Source organism: Danio rerio, chromosome 11 (assembly GCF_052040795.2).
Source record: "Danio rerio strain M-AB ecotype USA chromosome 11, GRCz13ab, whole genome shotgun sequence".
In the NCBI taxonomy this organism is placed as follows: Eukaryota; Metazoa; Chordata; class Actinopteri; order Cypriniformes; family Danionidae; genus Danio; species Danio rerio.
Genome location: NC_141031.1, coordinates 23444383 through 23465605, shown reverse-complemented (window position 1 = coordinate 23465605; position 21223 = coordinate 23444383). Strand labels below are relative to the sequence as shown.

General features: G+C 35.1%; 1 protein-coding gene and 1 long non-coding RNA gene across 3 annotated transcripts in view; one reads left to right on the top strand and one right to left on the bottom strand.

The window, feature by feature from the left end:
- The window catches only part of LOC147841777 (uncharacterized), a 384887-nt gene that overhangs the window by 293928 nt on the left and 69736 nt on the right, over positions 1-21223 (bottom strand). The gene's annotated exons all lie outside the window — the stretch shown is intronic.
- taf4a (TAF4A RNA polymerase II, TATA box binding protein (TBP)-associated factor) overlaps positions 4866-21223 on the top strand; it is a 33395-nt gene continuing 17037 nt past the window's right edge. Inside the window, exons 1-5 of one of the 2 annotated variants that reach the window (XM_087273587.2) lie at positions 4866-6087; positions 12785-12924; positions 14345-14458; positions 17545-17637; positions 17947-18069. In XM_087273587.2, coding sequence (XP_087129713.1) covers positions 5391-6087; positions 12785-12924; positions 14345-14458; positions 17545-17637; positions 17947-18069 — 1167 coding nt within the window. In that variant the 5' untranslated portion in view covers positions 4866-5390. Of the gene's footprint in view, positions 6088-12784; positions 12925-14344; positions 14459-17541; positions 17638-17946; positions 18070-21223 lie in introns of both variants that reach the window. The other variant, XM_087273586.2, reaches the window with a different exon arrangement.

Sequence of the window (21223 nt, the reverse complement as noted above, 5' to 3'; positions counted from 1 at the left end):
GTGCTCTAAGGATTTTTCTACATGTTTTCTTTATATGTATGTGTTGTCAAAATTTGCAGCACAGTTTTCTTTTTGCGTTTGCATTGTGAGGCTTTGCAATGTGTTTTGTTATTTGTGATTGCATTTGCAGCGTGTTTTTCAATTCCAATTCTTATTTTGCTGGTGTTTTCTTAAGTTGCACCACGTTGAGCCCTCTTGAATAGGATCTGGCAGCAGATGCAAGATGAGCTGCATGCAATGTTTTTAATGTGCATACCAAACCCCGCGCCTAACACTACCTGTCTGAGATTGCATGTTTAAGATTGGGTGTCAGCTTACAATATAAGTCTGCAGTCAGATAGTATTGGCTCGGGCAACGCAAGAAACTGTCAACAAAATCAGTAAACTTTTCTAGATCATAAGTTGTTAGAGCATTTTTTTCATTGCGCATCATAAAAGTCTTGTTATTATGGTTTAACTGATCATGTGAAACATTCGCACAATGTCATAGTATTAATAGACAAACCACTGGACCAACCACATTGCACAACATCTCAAATGTTATTTTTGTCATAAAACCATTTAGCCAAAGTCCATCATCATAGTGGTTCAGGATTTTTACCCCGCAGAAATGACTTGAGCTCCTGCTCTCCCAAAGAAACTGTCAACAAAATCAGTAAACTTTTCAAGATAAAAAGTTGTTGGAGCAAAAATCTAGATCTCATAATGCAATTTAAAAGCATAAATAAACACAAAATACCCATGAACTAAGCTACATATGCTAGAACTCTTAATTATTATCATTTTACAGTAACTCCACTTTATTTGTAAGATATTCCCCTACATGACAACTTACTACCTATTTACTTACCCCTAAGTGGTTTCAAACCTTTACAGGACTCTTTCTCCTGTTAAACACAAACAAATTAAAAACGAGTGATGGAAAGATTTTTTGAAGAAAGCTGAAAAGATCTAATCACTGACTTCCATTGTAAGAAAAGCAAATATTATTAGAGTCAATGGTGAGTAAATGATGACACAATATTCAGTTTTTGGGTGAACCAGGGGAGTAGATATGGCATGGACGAAGGGTATGTGTCTCCACCAATATCCTGCAATTACTGAAATGTCCCCGGCAATAATTTAATCACCTTAAAAATAAAATAATGCTCTGTCAATCCTTAGTAATCTAAACATGCATAAAGGGTTAAATCACATTCTCTACTGGTGTCCTTCCTCATACAAACACAAAACAACAGTGTGATTGGCTGGGCCTATTTATGCTGTCAACGACATCTGGATATGAGAAGCACCAATACAAGGATTTTTTTCCAGGCCTCCTTCAAGATGTGGACATAAGTAGCTACTTTTCAGAGATTCAAGTTTTTTAAGGCAAGTTAGCTTGGAGTCCACCATAGAAATATTAACCAAGGCTGTGCAAGTAATTTAAATTTAGTTTTGATTTTGGCTTTCATAATTCTGAAAAATATTAATTAGGATAAAGCGGTTAATTTGCATCAGGTGCCTCTCCAATTTTCTCTATGTTCATGCCTCCATAATGCCAGATTGCAGTAAAATCATGTCAATTGACTTTTGCAGCATGGGACATGTTTCATTAATTGTTATTTGTAAGTATTTAAAGCCTTTATTCACGTTTTGAATAGCATGAAAGAAAATTTGTGCTGTTCTATGCTTGCACTATAGGGATGTATATCACCACCAATGTCAAGAGCTAATCTACAACTTTGGGTGTATTCACTAGATGTGAATATTAAAGTTTATCCAAAAATGAAATTCATCATTTACTCACCATCTACTTCTTCCAGAAAAAGATATTCTGAAGAATGTTGGAGAAAATTAGCTATTATAGTAGTGATAAAATGTAAAGGAATGGCTGTTTATTCAACATTCTTCAGTATATCCTTCTTTGTGTTCAACAGAATTCAGAAACTAACAAGAATTTAAAACTACTTAAATGTGAAAAAATGGTGAGGAAATCTTTTTTTTGTAACTATACCTTTAAGCAATGGGTGTCATGGAGGCGCAGTGTGTATCACGATCGCCTCAAAGCAAGAAAGTCGCTGGTTTGAGCCTCGGCTGGGTCAGTTGGCATCTCTGTGTGGAGTTTGCATTTTCTCCTCGTGTTCGCGTGGGTTTCCTCTAGGTGCTCTAGGTGCCTCCACAATCTAAAGACATGCGGTATTGAATTGAATAAGCTAAATTGGCCGTGTATGTGTGTGAATGAGAGTGTAAGGGTGTTACCCAGTGTTGGGTTGCGGCTGGATAGGCATCCGCTGCATAAAACATTTTCTGGAGGTTCATTCCGCTGTGGCGAGCCATGATTAATAAGTGACTAAGCTGAAAAGAAATTTAATGAATGAATACCTTTCAGCAAGTAATGTAGGAAAAACGACTGTACCTCTGAAGCATTTACTTGAACAGGTCACTAGAATACTGTTTCATTATAAACTGTGAAATTATGTTTTACACCGTAGAGAAAGTAACAATAAAAAATTGATGCATATTTGATATTTAAATCTGGCACTCAATGAGCGTCACACACATCAGGAGAGCCGCACCTGTGATGCAAATACAATCATTTAAATCTCTTTTAGAACAAACAGCTTGTCATTGAAACTGTGAGCGAATGAGCAGAGAAAGTCAGGGCTGCGATTTAATACATACTGAATTTTTAGGTGAAATCAAATTAGCATTAAATTAAACTGACCTAAAACATTAAGTTGGATCATGTACAAGTTAGGAATAAGTTGAAACATGATTAACTTAAAATAAACACAAAATCCTTGATATTGATCGTTTAAAAGCAAAACGTTTTGTTCACATTCAATTTGAGGTTTTTTTTATCATTAAATGTTTTGCCATAAGAAAATTATATTAATTAATTATGGTTTAGGTATAATCATGCTTTTATCTTCTCTTCCAAAATTCCTTAATAAAAGACAGCTTCAGTGTCCTTGAGTGGCCCAGCCAGAGCCCAGACCTCTAAATCCTATTGAATATCTGGAGAGATCTGAAAGTGACTGTACATCGTTGTTTCCCATCCAACCTGATAGAGCTTGAGAGGTACTGCAAAGAGGAATGGGCAAAAATTCCCAAAGACAGGTGTGCCAAGCTTGTAGCATCCCATTTAAAATTACTTGACGCTGGAATCACTCCTAAAGGTGCATTAACAAAGTACTGAGCAAAGGCTGTGAATACTTGTGTACATGTGATTTTTCAGGTATTTTATTTTTAATAAATTTGCAACAATTTCAAAAAATCTTTTTTTACATTGTCATTATGGGGTATTGTGTGTACATTTTTCAGGAAACAAATTAATTTAATCTATTTTGAAATATGGCTGTGACATAAAATAAAATGGAAAAAGTGAAGCGATAGGAATACTTTCCGGATGCACTGTATACTGTAAATACAAGAAGAACCAACTGCTCCAGAGCATTATGTTTATTTTTTCCATTCAATCTAGCAGATTACGCGATGACATAAACATTATTTAATTCAAATCAGAAATGAAAGAAACGTTGACCACACATCATCAGCGACCTTTATGAACATTGATCTGATCTGCCTTTTTTTTTATAAAACTCATACTTGTTTACTGATTCACTGGTGATATTGATTAGTGCAAAATTAATACCAATAAAATGCTTGTGTATCTAAATAGTTTTTTTAATTATTAAAAAATTAAACTAATTAAATTAGTAAATTAAAGTAGTTGTAAAGTACACTGGTATAGATGTTAAGTGTTAAAGTTCTCATCCTTAATTGAAATGATTAGAAATAGTGAAAACAACCAGAAAAACACGACTAATATTTAGTGATGCTTGTTTAACGATGTCGTCTCACAGCAAGAAGGTCACTGGTTCGAGCCTCAGCTGGGTCAGTTGGGATTTCTGTGTGGGATTTGCATGCTTTCCCCATGTTAACGTTGGTATCCTCCAGGTGCTCTGGTTTTCCCTCACAAGTCCAAAGACATGTGGTATAGGTGAATTGGGTTAGCTAAATTGTCAGTAGGGTATAAGTGTGAATGAGAGAGAGTATGAATGTTTCCCAGTGATGGGTTTACAGCTGGAGGGGCATCCGCTGCGTGAAACATGCTGGATAAGTAGCGGTTTATTCCGCTGTGGCAACCACAGATAAATAAAGTTTTTTATATAAGTTTCATTAATTGCTATTTTAACAAAATGTTATCAAATTATAAAAAAAAAACACCTATAAAAATAAGGGAGGACTTTTGAGAGCAAATGTGTCAGCTCACATTATGTTAGAAAAAAATTAGGTACTATTGGTTCAAGAAAGAGCTTTCTATTGGTTCTTTCTGTCACTTCGTTGACTATTTAATCAGCCATATTTTATTTATAACGTGCTTGCAAAATACAGACTTTTTATCCCGATGCAACGCTGTGCACATTGACAGAAAAAGTGTAGCATAAGTTAAAGTGAAGATTGAGCGTGTGACCAGAAACCCTGTGAACTATGGCTGCAGTAGCACGCGTGCCCTCTATGGCCAGTCACGCTGGCAGAGGTGTGGCGCCTTTTCACGCTTTCAACACAGACGCTTCAAAACACGGGGCCATCTTGGGGGAAGACAGCCCGCTGTGAAGTTCACACAACAGCCTCTACATGCTTTATAACCCGCACATAACAGCTATAAGTGCCTCTAGACACAACCGAGAGCAGCGCCCGTATAATTCAACGGTTGTTTTTCAACTTCACAAGGCCCTTTTCTCGATGACAGACCGACTCTGACCGCGCTCCGCCAGAATCAACTGACGTTTCTCATGTCCCGCCTCCACGCACGGAGACCACCAATGGCGGCTCCACAAAACTTCAGCGTAATGACGTTTCCGCTTTTGCGCGCATGCGCAATGTCATTTTATCCAAAGCTCCTCACTGTTCACATCGAAGATGGCGGCAGGCTTTGACCTGCTATATAAGGATTTCTGTATTAAAAGAGTGGGAAAGAAACTTTTTACCGACACTTCAGGTTGTATTAGATTAGACGTTTCCACATCTTGCCATAATAAGTTTGAGGTAAGCGCCCAGGCAGCCGGAAAATCACCCCGCTGACTCCGGGAAAAGAGGCAATTCAACTAGCTAATGTTGACATTTTGCGAGCTCTTGTACATATGAACATAATGAAAGCAGTCGCTCTTCAAGTGTGTTAGATGATTATTTCTCCCAAGAGCATTGTTACTAATGGACTTGAGGTGACACGGGCGCTTGTCAAATCCTTATTGACATTGTGACACGAGACTCCCATTCACTCACGCTTGTTTCCTTCGAAAAGCAACTGGAGGGAAAAGCCGATGAAAACCCAAACTTCCTGAACTGATGTGCCAGAGGCACAGATGGAAGACAGCTAAGGCGATCCGGTCTTTCTTAATGCTATGGTAACTACTTTGATCGGGACGTCCACAGTGCAAACTTTGAACGGAGGCAATGCAATGGATCCGCACACTGAAAGCGGCACTCCAGTGTCCAGTGGTCCATCATCATCATCGTCAGACGACGCTTCAACTTCTGTCCCGGTTGTTAATAACGGGCCCGGGGTGGCGAAAGGACTCGGAAACGTCACGGTCGCCCCAAGCCCAAACACAGTGATACAGTCTTCTTTCGGGACTCCTCCAGCCGCAGCATCCAGTGCAGGACCCTTAGTGACAGTTGTCAGGCCATCTATGCAAACTGCTGGAGCAGGTTTAACTATTAACGGAAGTAATAATAATACCACCATTTCTGTAGCCAATGTAGCGACCCCGGGAATAACTACTACTTCAACTACTACTACTAGTTCTACTACTACAACGACCCCTCTTTTGTTGAACCAGACTTCTGCACCTGTCACCGCGAGCAAGTCCGAGTCTCCTAAAACTATCATCCAGCCCGCAGGCAGCATGACTGTCGGCCCTGCAGTGGCCAAGGGGGCTGTTTTGCAGGGGGTTGCGAGAACCGCAGCTCCGGCAACTGTTGCAGCAGCATCAGCATCATCTAGCCCGACCATCAGGGCCAGCGCGCCACAGGTGTTAGCGCCCCGACTCCCTCAGAGCAGCCCGGGCCAGAACATCCAGAATATCCAGCTACCTCCAGGTACCCCACGCTCACATTAGCACTTTCCCTGAATGTTGTCTGGAATGACATGATATGTGTATAGAGAAACTTACGAGGAGTGTTTTGGTTTCGTGTGAAGTTTGCTCTCTCCTGAAATACTTGCAAACTGAAAAAAATAAGTGCATAAAACAAAAGTATATCTTCATTAGAGTGTAATTAAAAGTTAGTTTATCTAAAACACACTCCGAACATGCCTAACTCGCTTTCTTCAATAGGAGCTGTCAGACATATTGACAGCTTCAGTCTCCATACATTCTTTGTGACTTTTCTTTCTATTAAAAGAGAAGTAAGTCCTGCAGACTTCCAACAACATGATTATTAGTAATATTTGGGTGAACTGTGTCTTTATAAGTCGATTGAAAGCAAATTGATGTTAAAGTCCTCTCCATGCTTTTTAGTCAAAAACTAACTATATTTTAATTTAAATTATTAATATTTACTCTGTGGCATATTTTTTAATTTGCTCTAATATATATCAATAATTCATAAAATAAGCTACTCTTCATTCATGTACATTTGTATCAATTCATGTACAAAGTCATCTGAGGTCACATCTCAGATTATACAAATTTGAGGGTCAGAGTTCACCAAAGTTCTTTCTTAAATGTGATTCCAGTCTTCAGCATTCATATACAATAATAGATGTAAATCTAACAAGAAGTGTAGTCTGACCATCCATTTGGGTAATTTTAGTCAGCACTGTTCAGTCTTCAGCCTTGTTCTTTTACTTTCTTACAAGTGCCTTGTCTGCACTCACGCTTATGTGTAGGTAATTACTTTACAACCACAAAAAAAGTATATACAGCTCTGGTATTTCACATATATAAGCAATTCCATGCAAATGTCAACCTTGCCATGAAAGAAATAAAGTTTTCACTTAAATAGAGAAACCGTTTTTACACTTTTTTTCAGAGTAAGCAAGTATTTAATAGTAATACTCAAACATGTCTCTGTCAGTGTTTCAAACTATTTTATTTGCTTTACTAAAGTCACACAATTGGCAATTTCACATTTGTCACATCCATAATTGAAAAGTGTCACATACATAACAAAGCCTTTTACTCATAAATGCAAAAATGTCAAATAAAATTAATCATTTTTGTTCTGTAGTGGGCCAACTCTTATTCTTTTGATTAGCATTATTTCTTTTGGGTTGTGCAGTTTAATTCACAGAATTTTTACAAAGTGTGCTGTGTACTGTAAACCTTTTTGGTCACATCCATAATGCATGTTTATTTTCCCATTTAAAATATAGAATATGTTTACAGATTGATATTTTTCTTATCCCATAACTAGGCATGGGCCGGTATAAGTATGACGATATAAAAAAAAAAAAACCTGGATAAAAATTTCACAGTTTCATGTTTTTTTTAAATGTCTTTGTGAAAAACAACAACTTTTTTCCCCATTAAGCACAATATATTTTATTTGACTTCTGCTGGTTTAATAGTTTTTTTTTTTTTAAAAACACAGATTTCTTTACAACTTGAAAAGGCATTTTTGGAGGGTCATTTTCTGCTAAAGATACTATTGCTCTAAGAAATTATAAAAAAATGTGTAAAAACACGTAAAAAAACTTATACATACCTTAGGAACAGTATAGCAGAAACATTTTCCAGTATTAAACCCTTGACTTTTTTAAACCGCGGTAAACTTTGAAACCGGTTATCGTCCCATGCCTACCCATAACTCTGTGGTTAGTTGTTTTGGAAAATATAAACAGTTGCAATATAATGTTACCGAATATGTTTTGATTGTTTTTATAATTATTTTTATACCTATAATTAAAAAAAAATGTTTTATAGGTTTTGGGTTTTTATTGCAAACATCGCATTCAACGTATCATATGTATGTTACACATTTAAGGTCTGAAAATATGGAATATTTTTCTTTCACCTATTGTAATTTTCTGCAAAAAATGTTTTAAATGATATCTTTAATTTTGAGGTTATGAGTATTTCATAAAATCAATTTAAAACCCAAATAAACATTTTAATAAAAACCTGCATCTATTAATGGTAAATCCAGAGACTTGAAAATTATTTTGAAAAGGTCTCTTAATTTTTTTCTACCTTGTTAATATAAATCATACACTCTGCATCAGGCCGATACGATATCTATTTTTTGCCACTCATTATAAAATGCCAAATGACAATATAATAGCATTGCAATGCAAGTTCACTCTTTTGAAAAACACATTATATTTCTTTGGATGGTGAAGGAAACCGGAGACATCGGGGAGAAACACGGGGAGAATATACAAACTCCTCATAGAAACACCGACCGGCCTGGTGGGACCAGGGCCGGCAGTGTTCTTGCTGTGGGGCTCACAGTGCTAACCACTGGGCCTCCGTGCTGCCTGATCAGAGGTAAAGGAGGAGAATAGGGGAGGAAGGGGGGTTTCTTCCAAGTGTAGATAAAATTAACTGAAAACTGTGGTTATTTATAGTAGCTTAGGACTCATATGATTGGAAGATAGTGATTAGCAAATACGAGACCGGCCGTGATAAATCATAAGCAAGTGATCCTCTCGAAATTAGTTTATGAACAAACTTCATTTAATTGAATTATTGAGAAATTAAATAATTAGGCATTTGAATCAGAATGTGAAACTGCATATCTTACAAAATAAAAATAAATGTTATCAAAAAAGTGCAAGGTAAAAAGTAACAGAGGCTGCGATATCTGCTACCAGATTGTTTCAGTTACTGTATCAGACACCCACATTAACATATACTAAAGTAATTTATAGTAAATACTATAGTGTTTTTTTAACCATATACTGACACTGACACCTCCACTAGAGATAGAGATGTTGCAGATGTTGGTTTTTAAGTAAGGGCGATAGGGTTGTAACAATATACCGGTATGACGGTTTACCACGATTTGAATGTGCACGATTATAATACCATGAACAATTGCATATCAACGGTTTTAACCCTTAAAGACCGAGACAGCCGCCCGCGGCTAAAAATAAGTATTGCTCTTAAATGTTTAATAACTTTTGATCCGCTGATCCGATTCATACAATTCAAAGATTGGCATAAAGAAGAGAATCTCAGCTTTCCAGTGCTTTGACACATTATTTATTATTTTCTTATTTTTATTTGTTCATTGTAAGTGGTGTTGCTTATAGTAACTAAAAATATATTATTTGGAAAAAGTCAAATTTGCTTCACTGTTCTATTATTTTGTAACATTTGTAACATACCGTATACCGCGAAACCGTCAAACCGTGGTATTGTTTTAGACGATTATCATACCGTAAAAAATTCATACCGTTACAACCCTAGGCGATACATATACTGCATCACCAAAAATGATTGAGGTCATGTCCATGTGTTTTGCGATGAGTCGCTATACTGATTATTGTGACAGGCCTACTCTGCATACTGCATTGGACTTGTCATTGTCATGTGAGCTACCAGCATCACTCCTGTTGCTTAACTGTCATGCACAGATCCTCACCCATAGCCTCATGGGATAGTGTCTATTGTGTGCTCCTTTCACAATCTTACCAGATCTAGTAGGTATTGTAATCTGAGCAGATTTCGCAAGTTCTTTCAGACACATACTGTACATGAGACACATTTCCACATTTTGTGTAACCCTGGGGTTTCTCTAAAGACAGCTTTTAAATCTCATGTTTACACACTTGTTTAAGAAATGGGATTTTATTAGCATTTAAAAAAAAAAAGTCAAATTATGAATAAAAATGTGACTAGTGAAAAAAAAGTTTCATTCTTACATGTATAGTCTGCAAAGTCCATTCAGGAAGAACTTGCTGGTAAAATGAGGATGCACAATGCTAGAACAGTTACGTAAACAGGTCTCATTCTGTATTTATCAAAACAATGATACTGACAAAGCAAATTTGCCCACAAGGGTGTTCTCTCTATATGGGAGGATAACCGTTTTCAAGGTATACCATGGTTTGGAAAAGTCAAGGTTTTATAACGCCAATATTTTCTGTTTAATCGTTTCTATGGTATATGTAAGATTTTAACTTTTTTTTTTTTTTTATTAGAGCAAAAGTGTCACCAGTAGAAAATATATCCTAAGATGCATTTTAAACTGTAAATAAATCTGTGTTCTTGAAATCTAACGAAGATAGCAGAAGCCAATGATTCATTTGAATTATTTAGCCTGACATGCTTACCATTACAAATTATTTTAAATGCTTCTCAAAATAAATTATACTGTGTATATTTTTTTTGTATATTACCCAGATATTTAAAAAGAATTCATGCTAGAGCAGTAATCACAGTACAGTGAAACCATGATATTTTTATCCAAGATTATCATATTGTAGGGCTGGGTGAAAATCAAAATCTCGATGAATTGAACATTTTAACTCGATTCACATTAATGAATAATTCTTAAATTTATTTACTGTATTTTTTCCCTTTCCATGGCACCCACACTCGTCAATGTTACCAAGCCGACCAATCACAGAGCTTGTGCTATGTGTCGTTGCGACGTATGTTTTTTTGAGAGGTCAGCATTGGCGTCAGTTATGGCGAGGGGTATACGAACGTGTAAAGGCTGCACTCGACGCAGAGTGTAAACAGACTGGGGTCACATGACTCCGTATGCAGTAGGGAAAGTAATTGAAACAATTGATCTGGAAAAATTTGATCTCGTTACTTTTTGATTAATTGCCCAGCCCTATCATACTGTTAGAATCATATACCTCTATATCAATATATATATCTCTGTGTCATCCCTCGCCTTATGAATACCCCATGTTGATTGGTAAAGGGGTAGTTCACCCAAAAAGCACAATTATGTCATTATTTGCTCACCCGTGTTTTATAACTCTTTAAATTTCTTTTTTTCTGTGAACACAAAAGAAGATATTTTGAAGAAAGCTGAAAACCTGCAGACACTGACTTCCACTTCCATAGTATTCGTTTTTGTTTACTATTGAAGTCAATTGCCACAGGTTTTCAGCCTTCTTTAAAATATCAATATAGAAGAAAGAAACTCATTAAGGTTTGGAGCCAGTTGAGGGTAATTAGATAGTGTGTCAATTTGGGTGAACTTTTCTTTTAAACCTGCACTGTAAAAAATTCAGTTTGCCTTAAATTTTTAAGCTGAATCAAATTTGAGTTGACCTTTTGAGTTCATTGAACTTGTATCATGTTGAACCGACTTAAACAGCTTGTGTAACTTATAAAATTAAGTTAGAACATGATTCACTTAAGTTACATTGAACTAAAACATATGCTGTTATGACTATTTGATCTTATAATTTTTTACAGTGTGGGTGATGAATGAGCAGTGTGAAACCAGAAAGCCCAGAATCTTTTTTAACCAGGGTTTAGATTTAAGCCTGGACGATTTGGCCTAAAATCTAAATTTCTATTAATTGAACATTTAACCTTGATTTCGATTATTGAATGATTGTTTAATTTATTTATTGAGCAAGTTTTTTACAGTATTACAAGTGAGAGATTTTTGAATGAAGGGAGCATTACTTGAAAACACATACTGTGCCATCTATGATTATTTATTGAATATCAACATTGAACAACTGAAATTAATACACACTCTGCCTAAAACCAACAGTCACTTTTTTCTTATAAAAAAGTAAAAAAAAGAAAACTTGCACTTTTGAAAAAAACAATTATTTTTAGTGTTAATTTTTTTTTATATTAAAAGTAGAAAATAAGCAGTATAGTTTCTAAATAAAATGACTCTTGTATATCCTGTAAATAATAATCTAAGCATTTCTTGAATCTTCTGTAAACTAATATTTTAATGTAAATATAATTTTTTTTTTGTAATGGAAAATATGTCGTCTCTGGCGCAGCTTCCAATCATTGTCAAGGTGCAAACTTGCGATGTGTAGTTACATTTTTTAATTCTATTTTTTATTGTTTTCTTTTGTTTCATGACAAAATAATACAAACTAATATTACAAATGATCACTGGTGGCCAATAAATGTAAAGCCAGAATGAATCCAGTGGTTAATATGGACAATGTGTAGTTACATTTTGAAGAGGTACATGGGTATGCGCATCAAGGCTGTGCCAGACGATACCTGTGGATTCGACACAGAAGTATAAATTAGCCTTAACAGAGCAGGGTCATGTGACGCCACACATCGTAGGGAACGTAACTGAAAAAATTACCTGGAAAAATTAGATCGATTATAGGTTCTAAATGTCGATTTCGATTTCTTTTCAATTAATTAATTAACCCAACCCTATTTACCTGTAGATTGACCCAGAGTTGATTAATTCAAGTTTGAAAACGTTGCAGTCACACACTGGTATTATATTCAGGAAATGCACATCTAGTTTATCTTTTTCTGAAGATTTCTCTCATGACTGTGTGCTCTGGTCATTCTGACAAGCTCGTTGTCTGGCTGGACAGAGTACTTGACAGATTTTTCTACAAGAGGCCATCTGGATTCTCCGACCAAGAGTTTCTGTTGAGAACACATCCGTTGGTTCACACAGTAACGGGAGACGGAGTGTTGTGCGGTTCTCAGTGTGTCATGCAAATATAGGCCACCAACTGTGCGCTTTATTCTTCCTGCCTCTAAGCAGGGCACGCTTGCCAGACTCAATTCCAGTCAGATCAATAGGAAAAAAGCTCACTAATGAATAACAATTTGCATAGGGAGTGATGTCAACCTTTCTGTGTGTGTCGTGTTTGTGTGTCCAGGTATGGTGTTGGTGCGCAGTGACAGTGGTCAGCTGCTGATGATTCCACAGCAGATGTTGGCACAATTGCAGGCCCAGACTCAGGCCGCCCGCCCTGCTGCCCCCGCCAGCACCACCCCTGCGCAGATCACTCCTGCTCAGGTGATGCCATCCGATCTGACCACCCTCAACTGAATTGACATCAGCAGCACTGCATATTTGAGAATGACTGTAGCTGTTGCTGCGGAATAGTAAATATATTTGTGGTTCTATAAACTACCAGAAATAAAACAGTGTGTAAACTGTGTCTATAAAATGTTATAGAGATATGTATAAACACAACTGTACTATAAAATAAACAAAAAAAAAGTTTTTTTTACTGCAGAAATATAGTATCTATTGTCAGCAATTAAAAATGCTCTGCCGTTTCAGAATGAAGTTTATTTTACGTGTCAAGATGATTTACTGGAGCTTTTAGCTTTAAAACCTGTGCTGTGTAAAAGTCAGGCTAAGCCCAATCACTACTTTGATTTTGTTTTGATATACAGTAGTCAACATTTGAAGTGGATCACTTAGAGTTGTCCTAAAACTATTTAACAACCCCCATTCTTGTCTTAGAACAATTTAGAATAATGATTTAAATAAATATTTTTTTGATCCACTTCTAATGTTGGCACCTGTAAGGTGTGCAGCCCTGATGTAAATATGCCCTAATGTAAAATATGTTAATAATTTGATCTATAATCAGGGTATCTGCCAGATCCTAAAATGTTTTAAATTTCAAAAACAAAATTTTAGGCCTTAAATTAGTTCTTAAATTCCCTAAAATACTGTATTGTATGTCGTAAATAATTTTAAACAGGTCTTAAATTTTCTCTGTCCAAGTAAAGCTAACAAATTGGGCTGGCATCCAGCTAATCACCAGCAATCCATCTTAATAATATCAGGGAAACAATTACTAAAGAAACTAAAAACGATTACATTATTGAGTTATACTTAATTAATTTTGACTAAAAGCCAACAAATTTATATGTTTTTGATTATTTATGTAATTATTTATGTATGTATTGTTTATGTGTGTTGCCTCCACAATAAATATACTTTTAATAATGTTAAATGTGTCATTTAAAAAAAAAGAAATATCGTATTGACATTAGTGTATACAATTAGAGTTTTCTTGTTTTGATACATTAATGAAATAATTACCTTACATAATTACAATAATAATTACAACCAGGCCATTAGAAGTAATCATTAGTGTTTAGCCCTGTATAAGTCTAAAATTTCATTCATTGTGGTCTTAAAAAGGCTTATATTTGACTTGATGAAATCTGCAGAAACCCTTTATAATAACACATGTCATGAGCTGTTTTAGACTAGATTATGTAATTCTGAGAAATAAATCAGCATGTTTTGAAAGAAGTAATAATGATTATAATTTACATATTTATTAAATGTTTTATTAATGTTCAGCCCTAATTTTACAGTTAGCCATAAACTAGTTCTGTTCTTTTTTTTATAATTCATTTTTTCATGTCAGTATCAGCAAGTTGACGTCTGTGTGATTTCTGTACGCCTGCAGGCACCTGGAACTCCTCTTATGGCCCGACAGGTGACCCCTACCACCATAATAAAGCAGGGCTCTCATACAGCCAGCAGCACAGCCACTACCACACTCCAGAGACCACCTGTACAGGTAAGTTTTGTAGGCATGAGATGTTAATCGTTTTCAACAGTATCTGCAGCAGAAAAAGATATCCAAAGACGGCGTTTTAAATTGTAAAGAAATCTGTGTTTTTGAAACAAATGAAGACAGCAGAAGAGAAACATTCATTTGAAATATTTAGCCTGACATGTTTGCTGTTCCAAAATATTTGAAATGTTTCTCAAAATAAAATATATGTTTAAAGTAGAAAAAGTTGCTGATTTTTACCACAGACATTTAAAAAGATTATATTTTAAAGCAGCAATCACAATACCGTGAAACCGTGTTATTTTTATATTTTATATATTTTATTTTAAAGTTATCATATTGTCAGAAACTTATCCCGGCCCATGCCTGAAGTGTTGTCAAACCTATTGATATGTATTTATACTGGAATGATTTAAACAATACATTATCACTTTTCTGAATTAGCAATTTATTGAAGTGAAAGACGTGAGAACTCCATACTCATGCACTGTCTCTCTCTTTGCATTATTTTTTAAGCATAATCTAATTATGTCAAATAACATTAAAAATTCAGTACCTGTTTATACGATTGGTTACAAATAAAGTGAAAAGGAACAGCTGCTTTTCAGGAGACAGCAACCTGCTTTTGTTTATAACCATTAATCAAAAACAAAATACAAAATCACTGTTCGGGGTTGCTTACATGAAAAAGTTTTAAGCTAAAAACTGGAATCATTTAATCTGGTTGTACATATTTACAATTAAGTTTTACTCCTTTAAATGTTTGACATAGTTGTTTTTAAGACTGCAAATGCATAAGATGAAAATAGGTTTGAAATTGGAAGTTTTTAAAAAAACGCTGCCATTGTCTTACCCAAAAATGAAACTTTTGAAAATGATGCTGTCACATGTGCATAGTGCGGCTTTAGGGTAATGTAGATTACCCCTAACAAACATGTTCAAAAATGGCAGATTATGTGGTAGTTAAAGGTGTGAACCTACACTGGTCTCACGGTTTGGTTCGGTTACGATTATCATGCCATCGATTTGGTTCAATTCGATATCTCGGTGCATCACTGTGCATTGATTTCCATACACAGTGTTATATTTTGGGGGGTGGCTTTAACAAGCTGTCTATATAAACACACATACACGGACACACAGCACCAAACTGTCTCTCATTTACACACATACATGAACATAAATAGCACCAAACAAACGAACGCACACGCGCGCGCGCGCACACACACACACGCCACACGGGCTTGCTTGCTCGCTCGCTCGGGAGCGATATTGTGAGACTGCCCACTCGTGTTAATATTACACCAGAGTTACCGACCTCTCCCGCGCTTTATTCGGAAACTTTTTCCCTCGCCGCATGAAATCTGGTCGGGTCTCGCAACAATGCACAGGTACAGCTGCGGGATTACAGCCGAGAGAAAAATAGAGGGAAGGAAAAGTCACGCCAGCAGGTGAAATGGGCCACAGTGAGAGAAAGAGAGAAATGGAGTTCGCTTTCATTCCCTCAATCGCAGAGAAATAGGGGCTACTGCTGTAACTGTTGGTGAAAGACTGAAATTGTTATGAAATTGTTATGACTGAAATTATTACTGAACCGATACCGAATTGTCTGCGTCTGCATCGCGGTGCACCGAAGAAACAATTAATTTTGACACCCCTAGTGGTAGTGTTATTGTCTCATGTGTTTCCTAACCGATGCGTGGATTTACTTCACATTAAGACCAAAAGTGGAGATGTCGGCAAACTCTGCATTTGTGTTAATTTGCTGTGTGACACACACACACACACACACACACACACACACACACACACACACACACACAGCAAATTAACAGGAATACCAAGCCACTGACACCATGTCATCACTTTCTCACAGGTTCTGTTTACTAATAGGATGACAGCACCAAATACTAGCCTGACATATGTATTTCAATGATTTTGGCCATTTTTCATGGCATGTAGACTTTGGGGTTGCAATGATTAACCGGTTTCACTATTAATCATGCTTTAATTCGTCACTGTTTATTAATCGTAAAGGCTTCTCAACATCGCATTTTTGCACAAAGCAAAACTACTACATTTGTTCTCTTTAAGTGAGAAATGCTTAGCTAATATGATTAGACAAATACTTTTTTATTTATTCTTATTTTTATTTATGTATTGTTCTGTCATTTATTTTCAGATTAAATAAAATAATAAAATTATGTTTAAAAAAGCCCAAAACTTTTTTTCCACTTATTTTTAAGTCCAAAGAGAGAAGTGGACTATTGTTTGTTTTTATTACTATTTTATTCTGTATTATTTGGTTACTGAGCAGCAATAAACAACACTTTAAAATGTAAAGAGTTTTCATGTGATTTTCTAAACTAGTGTTTTAAAAATAATAAATGCAAATAATAATTCATTTTTGAAATCATGATTATTCCTTAGACTATTATCAAACAACCAAGATCTATAATCGTTTAATCCCTAGTAGATTTGAAACTTTTTCACAATGCACTGGAAAAATGTTTCTGTTTTTGGATAAATCGTTGATGTGTGAACGTAGCCTTAGACCTTACAGGAATTTGAAGCACTTTTTTGAACTGTGTATTATTCATTCTTTCATTTTCTTGTCGGCTTAGTCCCTTTAACTGTGTATTAGTTCTGTTATATTTATTTGTGCTTTTGGTTGTGTTTTGCATATTTGTTTATTACTGACCATTCACTTAATAAATAATAATGTTTTAATTGAAGTAAATTAGGTTGTACTGTTCTTTCTTCTCTAATATTGAAATTATTAGAATCTTACATGATTCAAAACAATGAAAACAAATTTTTTTTGGCTGGGCAAGTAAAATGTTGGCTACGATTGGACTGACTGGCCTGGCTGAACCAGTAGTAAAAATATTTACTCATGTCATCGGTAGTAGTATTGAGAATTTGTAATTTTTAATTTATCTCATCAAAGTTATTCCATTATCGTGTAAACACTAGTAAAGGTGAATTCAAAGCCCGATCATGCATAAACGGTTCTTCGGAAAATAATCTGTACAGTGTATTTGTGTGTTGGCTCTTCTCTTCATGCTCTCTGTCTTGTGTGTCAGCAGGCCTCCTCTGTGGGTCCAGTGCTGTCAGTGCAGGCAGGAGCCGCCCAGAGGACTGTGACTGCTGCCACAGGGACCACCGTCTCCTCAGCAACGGTGAGCGGCTATGCTAACTTAGCAATCACACAAAAGACACGCAGGTTTAACTAAAGACTCATGCTTAAACGGTCTGTAAACTGACCTGATGTGTTTTAAGGGATGGTAAATGTGTGAGATTTCCAAGTGCAAATCTAGATGAAAGCACTCTGGGAATCCCCAGATATCCCCATTTGATATAAGACTCATGTTATTAAATGGTAACCTGAACATTTGTATTATTCTGAGGGAACAAGGATTACATTAAGCTGTACTGCTGAAGGATGAAAATGAGTTTCCACTAAAGGCAGTCATTTTCCTTTTTATTAGGAGACAATGGAGAATGTAAAGAAATGTAGGAACTTCTTGTCTACGCTGATAAAGCTAGCCACTAGCGGTAAGCAGTCGTCAGAGACTGTCGCCAACGTTAAAGAGCTGGTCAAGAACCTGCTGGTGAGTATCAAGAGATTTTGCATGGTTTTGATTTGGTGGAAATCTTTTTATTTATTTTTTAAAGGCTATTTTAATATTGTTTAAAGACTTTTTTGTGCACAGCAGTTGAACTAAACTGAATTATATTGCAGGTTGTTAAATGAGTGCTTCATTGTCTGCTCTTCAGTTTATACACATTAGTGCAAATGTTTTGACTTAATTGATTAATTAGATAACATTCACTTGACGAAAAATCTTGGTAACATTTAAGTTTTTAGTAATTGACACTATTGACTACTAGCTTTTTTACTGGCTATTACTAGGACATTAACTTTATATTAGTAGGTATTTCATATTTTACTTATATTTGAAGTCAGAATGATTAGCCCCCCTTTGAATTTTTTTTTCTTATTTAAATATTTCCCTAATGATTCCCTAATTAACAGAGCAAGGAAATTGTCACAGTATGTCCGATAAAAATTTTTTTCTGGAAAAGTCTTTTTTGTTTTATTTTAGCTAGAATAAAAGCAGTTTTAAATTTTTATAACACCATTTTAAAGTCAAAATTATTAGCCCCTTTAAGCTATATATTTATTCGATTGTCTACAGAACAAACCATTATTATACAATAACTTGCCTAATTACCCTAACCTGCTTAGTTAACCTTATTAACCTAGTTAAGCCTTTAAATGCCACTTTAAGCTGTATAAAAGTGTCTTGAAAAATATCTAGTCAAATATTATTTACTGTCATTATGGCAAAGATAAAATAAATCAGTTACTATAATTTAGTTATTAAATATATAATGTTTTAAAACTGTTCTCTACGTTAAACAGAAATTAGGAAAAAATAAACAGTGGGCTAATATTTCTGACTTCAACTGTATATACATCTATTTTCTACTTTAGATATGTTAGTTGGATTTTATTTTACATCCCAAATCCGCCCCTAAATCTAAACTCAACGACTACTTTACAAACTATTAATAAGCAGCTAAGTAGCAGTTTATCAAGCTAATAGTCTTGTTAATGGTTTGTTAATTGCATGAATTGTGACTTAAAATAAAGTGTTACCAATATCTCATTCAAAACAAGCATGATAATCAAAAGACAACTATATATTATTTCGCTTTACAATAACAGTTTTCATTTATTTTTAAATATAACGTTTTTTAACAGCTATAACTCCAGTGTTACTCTAATTTAATTTAATATGCTAATTTAATATAATAATTTGTTTAGCAGTTTGAAATAACAGCATTTATTTGAAACATTTATGTAAACCAGTGGTTCTCAAACAGTGGTACGTGTACGTGTACGTGTACACCTAGTGGCAGGCTTCTTTCTAGTGGTACGCAGAGGAATCGCTGAATAATTAAAGTAAAAAAGAACACACTTTTAACCCTTTAACGCGTACGATAACGATATGATTAGTAAATTGTTTTTAATAGGCAAAACCATTTATTTTATTTTCAATTTTTTTAATGTTTGTTATGTATTCTATCATTTGAAGCTAGTTTCTTCCTCATATTTGTAACAGTTGTTGGGGGCATATCTCGTATTTTAATATCCCAGTGGTGACAGGTCAAGTTTATTGATTTGCTTTTCTAACACACAAATCCTACTCTAACGCGCAGTAAGCAGATCTAATTTCATATATTTCCAATTCATATATTTAAAATACAAGTTAATGTTTAGATTTTAAAGATATGCAAATAAGTCATATTTACATGCAACATATTATAAAATGCATCAAAATGAGTTTATATATGAAAATGATGACATATAGCCTATATTTATGAGGTCCAAGGAACATTTCCAGGTTTTGATGAATAGGTTACTATTTGTTAATACTTTACATTTGAGTACAGCAGCTTTCTTTTCACTTTTTAAGAACAGTGCCATTTTAATTCACTTTTATAAGCACATTTTAGTTTAAACGTTGATGTTTTGTTTATTTGTTACCTTTCATCACAGTACAGTGTAAATGTTCAAACTAGTTATAATGTTTAAATTGGCTGACAGTAATAAATATTTATAACAAGAAGAATTAATCTGCCACGTTTTAGATAAGAACTACTGTTGTAAACAATATAAAAGGAGATAGGATGACTATGAAAGTCTATGGATGCAAGTTTCCAGAACTCTTCAGTACTTAAAAAGTTTTGGAAGAAGTGGAGGGTGAACTATCCCTTTAAATGTTTATGTACAGTTGAAGAATTTTTAGCTCCCCTTTTGATTTATTTTCTTTTTTAAATATTTCCCAAGTTATGTTTAACAGAGCAAGAACATTTTCACAGTATGTCTGATAATATATTTTTCCTCTGGAGAAAGTCGTATTTGTTTTATTTTAGCTAAATAAAGTTACTTTAAAGCTAATAAAAGTTTAAGGTCAAAATTATTAGCCCATTTAAGCTATATAGATAGTCTACAGAACAAACCATCAATATACAATAACTTGCTTAATTACCCTAACCTGCCCAGTTAACCTAATTAACCTAGTTAAGCCTTAAAATGTCACTTTAATCTGACTACTAGTATCTTGAAAAATATCTAGTGAAATATTATGTGGTGGTGCAGTGGGTAGCATGATCACCTCAAAGCAAGAAGGTCATTGGTTCGAGTCTCGGCTGGGTCAGTTGGATTTCTGTGTGGAGTTTGCACGTTCTCCCGGTGTTTGTGTGGGTTTCCTTCTGGTCCAAAGACATGCGCTATAGGTGAATTGGGTGAGCTAAATTGTCTGTAGTATATGTGTGTGGATGAGTGTGTATGGGTGTTTCCCAGTGATGGGTTGCAGCTGGAAGGGCATCCGCTTGTGTAAAACATATGCTGGATAAGTTGGCAATTCATTCTGCTGTGGCGACCCCTGACTAATAAAGGGACTAAGCCGAAAAAAAAAATGAATGAATGAAATATTATGTTTTGTCATCATGGCAAAGATAAAATAAATCAGTTATTAGAAATGAGTTATTATGTGTAGAACTATTATGTGTAGAAATGTGTTGAAAAAAATCTTCCCTCTGTTAGCAGAAATGGGTAAAAAAATTAACAGGGAGGCTAATAATTCCAGGTGGCTAATAATTCTGACTTTAACTGTATGTAGTGGTGATTTTAATGGTTTAATAATGGTTTTGTTTCCAATTAGCGTTTTGTTCAAATTTCTGTAAGCACTTTTC